Source organism: Melitaea cinxia, chromosome 6 (genome assembly GCF_905220565.1).
Source record: "Melitaea cinxia chromosome 6, ilMelCinx1.1, whole genome shotgun sequence".
NCBI lineage: Eukaryota > Metazoa > Arthropoda > Insecta > Lepidoptera > Nymphalidae > Melitaea > Melitaea cinxia.
Genome location: NC_059399.1, coordinates 7,205,956 through 7,218,531, shown reverse-complemented (window position 1 = coordinate 7,218,531; position 12,576 = coordinate 7,205,956). Strand labels below are relative to the sequence as shown.

General features: G+C 33.1%; 1 protein-coding gene across 1 annotated transcript; it reads right to left on the bottom strand.

The window, feature by feature from the left end:
- Positions 1 to 3,486: 3,486 nt before the first annotated feature.
- Positions 3,487 to 8,903, bottom strand: LOC123654608 (GTPase Era, mitochondrial). Its single transcript, XM_045590504.1, has 5 exons — positions 8,506 to 8,903; positions 8,307 to 8,431; positions 6,805 to 6,979; positions 4,958 to 5,149; positions 3,487 to 3,931 (listed from the first exon to the last, which is right to left on the bottom strand). Exons 1-5 carry the CDS (start codon positions 8,689 to 8,691, stop codon positions 3,551 to 3,553), a joined length of 1,059 nt encoding a protein of 352 aa, XP_045446460.1. The 5' UTR covers positions 8,692 to 8,903; the 3' UTR covers positions 3,487 to 3,550.
- Between the last annotated feature and the right edge of the window lie 3,673 nt (positions 8,904 to 12,576).

Sequence of the window (12,576 nt, the reverse complement as noted above, 5' to 3'; positions counted from 1 at the left end):
TGTACCGATTTTGATAATTTTTAATTTAATCGAAAGCTGATGTTTATCATGTGGTCACATATAAATTTTATCGAGATCTGATAACTACTTTTTGAGTAATCTTTGATAACGCGTAGTTACTTGACTATTTTTTCGTCGATCTACGTTGTATTATTACTCGTCGATATCATTGAAGTCGGTTTTTTTTCGTTTGCGAGCAAACACAATTATGAAAAGTTACATCTATAAATTCTTAAAATTCTTGATTATTAAATTGAAACATCAGTTTCGACATTATTTTTATTTCCATTTAACTAACAATTAGATATATTGTGTTTGGAAATGTCCCGTCACAAAATTTTGGACCCACCCTTGTCACACTATGTCGACCCCCTACCCCCTTTAACGTGTGACGTAATTTACGGATGGCCCTAAAATCGCGCGGGCCTTCTCTAACTAAAAACTAATTAATCATAAAACAACAAACCAAAACACAATATAAAGCTCTTTATTCTATGTTTACTAATTGTAGTCGACACCAAAAAAAGAAACAATTTGAAAATTTCGAAATCGTTTGCGGACTTAATTACGTCTTGTATAACGTTTAAAAATATTTGTACCTCGTATTTTTAATTTCATATTCTATGGTTATCGTTTTACTTAAATATTTGAACAAAACAAACAACGAAACTTTTTTCTTAAACCTTGAATGATCTTACAACATACCGTCTTTTTTTATCAAACAACTACTTACTACCTATTCTATAAAATAATATTCTTTAAAATTATACTACTCAAAATATAAAAATAAAAGTTGTGCAATAATGATAAATTTTCAGAATATTTTTTTTTCAATTTTCCAAAGCTTATAATATGATACGATACTGGAGACTAAAAACAAAACTAATTCTTTTAAGAAATAATTATATAAAGGTTTGCGATGTTATGGTGTAAGATATGTAAAGAAAAACATATATTTAGTTGATTTAAAACATTTAACTTACGAACAAATACACTTTCCGAGAGATTTCACGGCGTAAACTGGCTAATTCGAACCTTATATCACATAAACTGAAACTTACTATCCGTAACTAAGACTTCGCAACTTGCGCAGTATAACTTTACAAACTTTTTGAATGTTCTAATTACAGCGTAACTACTATTGTTTGCAGCGTAATGTGTATGAGAAAGATTTAATTTTCTGCACACAGTGAAATAATGTCTTTAATAATTATTATAATTAAAAGACTGTAGCTTTCCTATTTGTCCACATACAATATGATAAAAATTGTGTTTCTAATGTTTTCCCTGATTTGTTGAAGAGACAATCATACTGGGGAAGCATGGAATATTCAAAATCAAAATCAAAAATAGCTAATATAGCTAATATAAATAGGCTTCAAAAGCAACATCGAATCGTCATTTTACAAATTAAAATTTTTTAACTTTTTCAAAGGTGAAGCTATCCTCGGTTCGGAATACAAATTCTGCAGAGAATAAGCAGCAAGAAACTCCGCAGTTACTCTTTAAAAAAAAAATTAAGCTGTGATTTTATACAAATCTAGTAATATCTTACTTTATTGGAACGAAGTTCCTTACGGCAGGCTTGACATTTGGCTGGGCGACCGAACTGAAAAAAATGTGATACTAAAACCGTAAGAAAAATATATAACGGAAGTGACGTATTATCAGTCACACGACTGTATTATATGACGTTTGTAAAACTAAAACATTACTAGTAAACTTTTTTTAAATTATTTATGTAATTTTATACTGTCGACAAAAATAAATAAAGACATATGTTTTTATATTTCACTTAATAGTTTGAATTATTATTATTATTATTTTGTTTAATTTTTTTTTATTTACGGTATTTGTTATTTTCTAAAATACTAATTTCCTAAATACTTTTATGCACTTAATTAAAAAGCAATTAACAAAAAAAAAAATCAAGAACTAGAACTGCCAAATTTCATCTTTGTCCATCCTGAATGGATGGACCATCCAGCGGTTTTTGAGTTCTCGTGATGAGTGAGTCAGTGACCTTTCTCTTGTATATACATATATAATTATATAGATTACGATGCATTATTTGGACATCTTCTCACCATCTATAGAGCATACATTTTAAATTTCAAGTCTCTTACTTCAAAAACATAGGACTTTCATACAAACTTCCAACCCCCGTTTTACCTCTTAGGGGTCGAGTTTCGTAAAATCCGTTCATAGCGGATGTCTACGCCCTATAAGGAACCTACCTGCCAAATTTCAAGTTTGTAGGTGTTATAGTTTCGGGGATTTCGTGATGAGTGACCTTTCACTTTTATATAAAAACAAATCGATATTCTTGTGATATACCTACATAATGCCTATTGTTATAAATAAATTCTAACGCAATTGAATTTCTAATATGTCTATAATATAAAAATAACTAGGTAATACCAAAATAATTGACATTTTGTATGAACGTGGATCTTATATTTGTATAAACCTTTATCTTTAGACTGCTTTTGTAATTCTAAAACTTTATTTTTAGGCCGCTCTAGATCCGCCCCTACTGTCGATGCTAGTCTTCATTGTTTGTTGTTGTATTAGTCTGTTTATAAAAAATAGGTAGACGATAACGTATGGTAACTTCTTCAAGTCGGGCCGTATTAGGTATATATGTTATATATTAATGTGTGCTAATGCACTGAACTTTTTTTAATTTTGGAACCAGTCTCACCATATTATATCTATAATTTTTATAACATTTTTATGAACTAAGTGATAAATTAAATTAATGATTTAGAGATAAGTTCGCCCTTGCCAACGGCCTATATTATAAAGACTATTGTAAAATTTACTTAGTGCAATAAAGAATATATATAAATGAGTGCACCATTTATACTGCCTGGGCTTTTCCACAATAAAATAAAAATTTCCAAGCAGAGTACCTATTCTAAGCATTCGGCTCTCACGTCCCACAAACTTTTACAATATCCCTACCCAATACATAACTTTTGTTCAATAATAAGAAAAATGTAAAGTGTACTAACAAAGTATAAGACTTAAGTTCGATTTATAGCTAGGCGAAGACCTATTGTCGTAGGTACATATTGGTCAAACTCAAAAATATGATGTCTCATAATCTATGACTATTGTGTTTATTTCTTATTTGGTTCGAATTTTTAACATTGATTAGTATTATTTGATATCATGTTTATTGATTAAAAAAACTCTTAGGAAAATATATAAACTGATTTTAGAATAAAAGTATATTTCCCTCCATCGATCAATGTGCCGCGTGAAGATTTTTAAGAAAACAAAAAAAAAGTTTGAGAATTACTTTCTTAATTATCGCTACCTCTAAAGAAATGAATCTCTTCACGGAACTTGAGAGGTTTATAATTATTTTTTATAAAAAACTCGAATCCTGTAAACACTTTTACCAAAACTTAGTAGTTTGATTTCATAACTAAAAAAATGTATTCAACATCACAACGAAATACAAATTAAACAAAAACATGTAATAAATAATTTATTAATATCAATCACATCACAAATATCTAAAACGGATATTTATTTTTATTTAAATAATATCTTCTGAAGTACTTTTATTTTTTACTTTTAACTGTACATCTATTATCACTGTTTTTTTAAACATATCTATTAAATCATGTCTAATATGAGATTTGATCTGTTGCAGCCGACCTCCCCCTGCCCCACTTATCAACCTAACTAATCTGTCAGTAGGACATTCTACAGACACTGAACACACAATTTTGTCTTCCTCTGCAACATCGTCAAAATATTCTAATTTTGTAATTAAGTTGTAAGGAATTTCTTGGGAAAGGAAATCCATAAATTTCGCTCTCACTGCTTCCTCTATTAATATTTCGTGCGTCTGATCGGTCCATTCCGATGGATCGTATTGCAAATAACGAACTTTGGCATTACTGATAAGATATTGCTGAAAACAACAAAAATATTATATTATAATACATTATAAAAAAATAACTTGCTAATTTGATTAAACACAATCAAAATTACTGAGAAAGGTACCGAATTTGAAGTGATTAAAGATTTCATTCAGCTCAAAATTATAAAATGTATAAGGTAGGGGAAAAAGTTTCTTCGTATTTTATTTAAAAATTCAAGGTAAGATTTTACAAAATTTATAAACATTCAATATAATATATATGTACCCTTTAGTTCGATAACCTGCCGCCATCTCATTAAAAAACTGCGACAAATAGTTTTGACAGTCCTCTCTTGATGTTAACTTTACACTACCTAAAGTGTTCATGATTGGGGCTATATGGTAGATGCATTAAGGCTTCCCAGTTATAATATCTCAATATTTGTTGAGTGGCTAAAGACGTCTGTGGTCGGGTATCGTCGTGATGAAAGACCACATTTTTTCTGTTGCTAGATTCTGGCCGGTTATTCTCAATTTCTTGCTTAAGCCTCATCAGCTTTTGACAAAAAAAAAATCCGGATCAGTGGTTTTGCCCGGCGGTAAAAGCTCATAATGAATAATGCCCCCTATATTTGCCATCTAAATTTCCTAACTGAAAACGCTTAAACCAATTTTGTGCTACTCTTACTGACACTGCATTTGGTCCATAAACGTCACAATTTTATTTCGCGGCATAAGTTGCAGTTTCACTGTTTTGAAGTATAACTTTAAAATGTACCGAATTTCTTCGTTTTATTCACCCATTTTAGCAGACAGAAAAACAAATGAAAAGTGGCGGGAAACTGCTTTTTTTTTACTACCTAATTTCTAAAATTCCATTTGTTCATGGTGTCAAAACCAGCCTGTACAAACAATACAACCATAAAGATTTTATTTGCCACTTTTTACTAAAAAATACGAAAAGACTCCCTGACCTATTACAATATTCTGATTAATATTATATTTGGTTATTACATATTTATAAGTAATAAATAATTTAGACACTACTTAGTAAAATTTTTATTTAAACAAACTGACCTTTATATCACTAACACCATCTCCCTTGAGCGCAGATACTAGAAACACGTCAGAAAAGTGACTATACCCTTGTAATTTTTCTTGGTTTTTCTTACTTTTAGTTGCATTAGGTATAGGATTACCAGCAATTATACCATTTGTAAGATTATTAATAACTGTGAGTAGTTGTTTCTTAGACTTTAACATATCCACCTAAAAGCAATGGGAAATAGTTAAACGTTAATTCAAAGTATGGAAGCCAAATATGGTTTATTAATACAATGAAACAAAAGGCGAAACCACCTTCCACTAAATGTGCACGATGATGTGGTGCGCCAAGACCAATTGATGGTCTATGGTAGTAGTTCTTAACCTGCTGTCCAAGGACTACTATGAGTCCCTGGAAGCACCCAAAGTGATCTCTACCAGGCCCATTTTTTTCCTATACTTCGTTCTTATTATCATATATACGTACATTCTTTATTGTTATTATACTAAGTACTCCACAGTTTACGTACTTTTGCAACCAACCACCAACTGTTTAGTAGTCATGACATAATGACATGTTCTCAAATAGTCTCTTATCATAAAAGTTTAAGAACCACTGACCTATGGCCATATGTTATTTAATTTTAAACATGGCTTATTGCAAGCCCTACAGAGCGACACCATGACATCGGGGCTAATATACGAGTGCCATCGAGCTCTGACGAGGGTAAGTGAAACAAACACCATTATCCTCCAATGGATAAAGGGCCACAGTGGATCGCGAGGCAACGACGCGGCTGACCGACTGGCGAGGAATGGATCGGAGATGAGGGTCTACGGACCCGAACCCATTCTACCTCTGCCTTTCGGATGGCTGCGCAGCCAGCTGCGACACAACACCAAGGTAATGCACCAAGAATATTGGACAAACCTAACCACTTGCAGGCAGACCAAGGAAGCTCTTCCGACGATCAACCCAGGATTGTCCCGCAAACTTCGCGGCTATGGGAGAGCCCAGCTCCGACTACTGGTCGGGGCTGTTACCGGACATGCCTTGCTCAACAAACACTTACACAACTTAGGTGTTACAGACAGCCCCCTATGCAGAGCGTGCATGGAGGCAGAAGAAACGGCCACACACATCCTGCTGGAATGCGGTAGTGTGGCGAACTACAGGGCGATACACCTCGGGACACCGAGGTCGCTCCGGGAAGTCGTCGGCAACGCAAGGGGTCTGCTAGGCTTCCTCAAGGAGCTAGGCTGGCATGAATGAAGCCCCCAGCCTACCACGCAAAATAGGCGCACTAAGTCGTCGAGTTGCGGAGAATAGCCCGTTGAAAATCAATCAATCAACATGGCTTATGTAAATGCCTATCAAATTCAATGTCACAATATTATACGAAAACAAGAAAATCCATTGAAACACTACAATTTTATGAAGGACCTCTGTATAGCCTTATGTCTCCTTGAATCTCGATAAGCCAAAATTTAAATTTTCCTTGAAAATCTTAAAAAACAGTAGCAATATATTACCAAAGAGGGCAGTCGAATCACAGACAACGAAGATGTATATAATCCAAAAAAGAAAAAATAAAAGGATGACTAAATCTTATTGTAATATGTGCAAAAATCCCATATATGAAAAACAAAATTATTATTAGTTCCATGTGCTTTTAAGACAAAATCTCACTTTTTTGTTTTATATTAAAATAATGTAGTTGCAAAAAATTTAATTACATATGATAATATGTCTAAGTAAAAATCATAATAGCTGATTCTTGATTTATGTATTAAGATAAATAAAAATGTAAGAATGGTTGGTTAGACTTGTATATATATATATATATAGAATATAATATAAAAAAATAGATAATAAGTACCTTATTTAAAATCAAGAACTTTGGAATATCCTTAACAACTTCTAACATGTTTATGACATCACTATGCAATTTGTCTTTAGTCCATTTATTTGAAACATCATGTACAACTCCAATTACATCTGCACATCTTAAGCTTTTATGACATGCTGCAAGCATTGACTCCGGCAATTTATATCTGAAAATAGCAATTGATAGTATAAATTTTTCATGTACGTTCAGATACCAAGTTGTTGGTTCTTAAATCTATATAAATAAAAAATCGGTAAGAGCAAAATGCGAGAATAGCTGGATTAATCCTAGCTGAATTTTTTTCTAACATTCCTTACTTCGAATAGAATGTTCTTAGATAATGAAAAATTAAAGTAAATTAAGCACAAAATAAAAATCCAAAAAAGTTATCTAAGTTTTAACTTTAACAATTCACAGAACATGTCATCTGCCGGTTTCAGTAGTTTACCAATAAACAGGTGTACATGAACATGGAATCTGAATGTACTAGATATGTTAAAATTACCAAAAGTACATAATATAATACTTTAACATAGTAAATATAGTGGAGATGTGATTAATTCTTGTTTTTAATAATAAAAGTTTGTTTAATACCCGCTCAAAGGCTTACAAACCGAGCTACCTGTAACGAGTGTCTTTGGGTCATTCTATTGTTTTGTTGCTATTGTAATGATTTTGAAAGTCAAGGCTGCAAATAATGGGTTTTAGAAAGCTAAAAATGGTTACTTTAATTTAATTTAAATTGTGTTCGCAAACAACATTAAATTTAAACAATATTTGCCATCTATATGAAAACGTAGGTTGTGCGATTTCTATGCTCTCAACATTTGCTCTCAAACAAAAAAAAAAGCCGACTTCAATTACATTGACAAGTAATACAACGTTGGTAGACAAAAAATAACCAATTAAAATTTGCATTATAATAGATTGCTCAAATTCATCATATCTCCATCAAATTTAAAAGAGACCACAAACAAGCATCCTCTTTCGATTAAAACAAGAATCATCAAAATCGGTTCACCCGGTAAAAAGTTATGAGGTATAATACAACATAGTTCGATGAAAAAATAGTCAAGTAAATACGAATTATTAGATATAACTCAAAAAGTACTTGTCAGATCTCCATAAAATTTAAATGGAACCACATAAAAAGCTCAACCTTTTAATTTAAAAAAGAAACATCGAAATAGGTCGACACAGAAAAAAGTTTGAAGTAACATACATTAAAAAATATAGTCAAATTGAGAACCTCCTTCTTTTTGAAAGTCGGTTAAACAGTATCTTTAATAAAGAGAATATAATCCGTAACTTAAATATGTAAAATTATTTTTAGTAAAATTTAGTATCAAAAAATGATTATTCTTATATAGGTACATCTTACAGACACTTGACAAACACACACACACAAATGCTTTGATATGAGTTAATAATGCATAAATGTGTTCCTGCTGTAATTGTAGTTATTACTAAGTTGTATAAAAATTGGCACTAACTTCTTTTGTTCTTTGACTGTAACAATTCCGGGAGTGTCCAAAAACACAATCTGAGTATCATTTTCATAGCAAAGTGCTCTGGTCAATTTAGTAGTAGTATGTACTTTATTAGAAGCAGCACATATCTGAAATGAGACATCCATTATCACGTAGGCAATTATTAGAATAAAAAGTAGAAAACAGTTTTTATTTTACTTACTTTCCTTTCTAAGATTCTATTAATTAAAGTACTTTTTCCTGCATTTGGCGACCCAATAATTGCTACATTTACGACTTTGCCTATGTTCTTCTTACATTCTCGTTTTGGTTGTGAGGAATAAAAAGAAACTTGTAAATTAGGACTTATAAACTTGAAGCGAAAAGCAAAACAAAATATTTTCGACATTATATCGTATTATAATAATGTATGTATAAGTTATAGTTAACATGCGAAAGTATAAGTTGTAGTCACTAAATATAAATATTTATTAAATTTTACTTTATTTATTAAACGCTCACTAGTCACTAGTTGTAGTTTAAAACTAATATATTTAAAAATAAATAATATTAGTAGCTCGTCTATCCTAACCTCTAAGGACAAATTGTTTTGACAAAATTAATTTGAAAGATAGGGCACGTTCCACTAAAGGCCCACGATGTCGATCGAATCGACCACGATCGCTGAAAATGACTTTCCGCTGGCGCTAACGGAGCGTCCACCTACCCTACCCCAGCCTGCAAAATAATGATATTTGTAATTAAAAAAAATACTACTCGATAGAGTTTCAATAGCTCAATTCAACTACGTGGTCCTTTAAAATCGCTCACCATAAATTATTTAATTAAAAATCAATAAACTCATTGAAAATAATCCATTTATCAATACGTTCAAACTCCTATATCTTTTATTTATTTATAATACTTTATTGCACAATACATTAAGGATATGTACAAAAGGCGGGCTTAATGCTAAAGCATTTTCTACCAGCCAACCTTAAGACGTACATGAGCAGACGTTTGTAGGTGTGCAAAATCGAGTATTAGTAAAATTCAGATTAAGAAGAAAAAAGGGAGGGAATATAAAGTAATGTTAGTGGCTTAGTATATACATGAGCAAATAATTCATATATATATATATATTTAGGGACTATTGTGGTGTCAGAATGAAAGTCTTCTCAGAAGGTGTCGATCGAATATATTTAAATAAAAAATGGTAATATTTATATAAAATAATTAACAATAAAAAGTAAGTATCACAATAGTTGATAAGTTTTTATGACCAATCGCAGATGTTTATTGGTTAAGCCTTGCGTCTCTTTCTCGCGCGTGGCTCTCTTTTCCCGCGCGTGCCGCTGTCGATTACTCATGCGCTTCGTCGCGAGTCGGAAGCACGGTAGCGCAGAGCGATATCTATATAAAGAACACGTTCCCGCGGCTCGCTCTTTTCGGCGGCGATCGGCGCGGCGAACCGATCTCCGACGTGTACTTCACTCGGCGGCGGCGTGATTGTGCTTCGTGAAGATATACATGAAGAATACGTGCAAGTTAGCTTGAAGACTTCTGTGAAGATCTGTGCATGTGATTGCTGGTGCATCCGCTTGCATGGTGTGCTGTGCTATTTTCCAACAGTTCTTTTCAGAGCTAACAATCTTGTTTCACGAACATTAAAACAGCTCTTTTCAGAGCTATGTACTTTCTGTTTCACGGACGCGTCAATGTTTCTTGGTAATGGTTAAGGTTATGAACGGTGAAGGTATTTTTAAGGTAAAAGTATCGGTAAGGTTAAATGGTAAAGGTATCGGTATGGTTAAATGGTAAAGGTATCAGGTAAGTTGTCTTGTAGTAGCCTCATTGAATTACTATTACTACTTATGTAATAATAGTTCGATGTGGTAGGTAGCCACATATATATATATGTATACCATAAAAATATAAACATACATAAACAGAACAAACTTGCATACATACATACATACATTCTTGGCCCACTGCTGTGGAACGTCATGTATGACGGGCTCCTGAGACTACCGTTTTCCACATACATACATACATACACACATAGACACATACAGACATACAGACGCACAGACGCACACACGCACAGACGCACATACGCACGCACGCACGCACGCACACACACACACACACACACACACACACATACCTACATACATAATACTGAATAAGCTGACGACAATAATAATCAAAACACAGTTACAGTGTTCATTGAGTTCACCAAATTAGGTTAAATTTTGGCTAAGAAGAACCCCTTATCTTGTCTCTTAAATGAGTCACGTAAAGGAGCTTTACGGATGGACTCAGGTAACGTATTCCAGAGACGAACAACAGAAACAGCAAATGAATCAGACAAAAACCCAGACCTATGAATAGGAATAGAAAGAGATAGATTATTTGACGAGCGGAGAGATCTTTCATGAGATTCGGAAAGGAAAGTGAACTTACCTTTAAGGTAAGAAGGGGTGGGGTAGTAGGATAGGATAGAATAGTGAAGAGTAAACAAAGAATTCTCAAGTTCCTACGCTCACGGATTGGTAGCCATTTAAGGAGAGATCTGTAATGGGAAATATGATCATACTTCTGCAAATCGAAAATGAAACGAATGCAGGTGTTGAGCAATCGATCAAGTTTTTTCAAATGGACCTGATTGAGGTCCAGACAACACACATCGCCGTAATCGATTATGGGCAAAACTAAGGTATTCACCAAGTGGAGCTTGGCCTTAGTTGGTAAGAAATGCTTAAAGTGTAGTAAGTGATGCAATGTTGAGTAGAATTTACACGAAACTTCATGTACTTGATCGGACCAGGAAAGGGACTTATCAATAATTATGCCCAGATCCTTAACCTTTGAAGCAAATGGTATTAAGTATCTAAAAAAATCAGGTTCGGTAAAGAATTTGTATCAATAAAGGGCAGTTGCCGAGAACTGCCCACAATAATCGCTTGGCATTTGGTGACATTGACAGCTATACCATGATTCAAGAATAGAATTATTACGATTCAGTAATAATATAAATATGACAAATAACGATATTTTTACCTTTCTCGTCGACGTTGCCGCTTTGTGCCACAATTATTTAACTCGTCGCATGGGAATTCCACACCGCGTCACCCCACGCGGCGTATTGGTTAGAGCAGCAACAACGCATAGCATTAAATTATGTTGTTAGCGCTACATTTATAATTATATACTCTTCCTGCTGAAAGTTTCAAATATAGATCGATATATCTGGATCCAGATAGCCCAGATAAAAATTGTATGAAATTTGTATGAAAATTTTGAATCCCTGTTTCAAACATACAATAGTTTACAATCACTTTTTCTTAATTGGAACAGGCTTCAGGGCTTTCAGCAGGGCTTTGAGCTTTACCCGCTACATTTTCGAATGAATAAACATTAATAAAAATTAGGTACGACCTTCAATGTACTTAACCCATTTACGTACGTACCATTAATTCAACCATCAACATTATTGGAAATTCGTGTTGGTAACTAGCCTAATGGCGATCTCATAAAAGTACTGTCCGAGTGACTGGTTCAATAGACATTTTAATAATTAAACTTATTTTCGTTGAAATTTGTAAAATTATATTTAAGAGTGCTATACAAGATATTAAAATAAAACGACCACACGACTGAAGTAAAACTTACAAAACATAATTCTTTTTCTGTCTTCACTAACTTATATCTCCCCTTCAACTTCCATCCACCTCACCCGACACACTTTTCGTAACGCATTCACCAGCTAGGCACGCTTTACTACCCAAGTAAAGCGTGCCTAACAAAGCTTACTACAAAAAAATGAGTGCTTTAGACCACACGACTGAAGTAAAACTTATGAAACGTAACTCTCTATCTTTCTATATTCACTAATTTATGTCTTCCTCTCAACTTCCGTTCATCATAGTAGATACCTACTGACCATGAAATGATTTGGACAAACACGAAACGGTCAAGAGCATATTATATGGCGATATCACCAAAGGCATGTCAATTATATTAGAAGCTTCGATCTCACGCCGATTTTAAATTAAAGAAGCATTTATGATCTACGTAGAAAACCAACTGAGAACAATGAGAACAATCAAAAAATTATCTTATATATAAAATTCTCATGTCGCGGTGTTTGTAGTTAAACTCCTCCGAAACGGCTTGACCGACTCATAAAATTTTGTGTGCATATTGGTTAGGTCTGAGTACCAGTATATAAGTGTATAATCTATGGGTCTGAGAATCGAACAACATCTATTTTTTATGCCCCTAAGTTATA

Coding starts and splice junctions, on each gene's coding strand:
- LOC123654608 (XM_045590504.1), bottom strand. CDS start 8,691: ATGTCGAAAATATTTTGTTTTGCTTTTCGCTTCAAGTTTATAAGTCCT. Junction 5,150..6,804: donor AGTTCTTGATTTTAAATAAG/GTACTTATTATC, acceptor CATTGCTTTTAG/GTGGATATGTTAAAGTCTAA. Junction 3,932..4,957: donor ATGGTGTTAGTGATATAAAG/GTCAGTTTGTTT, acceptor TGTTGTTTTCAG/CAATATCTTATCAGTAATGC.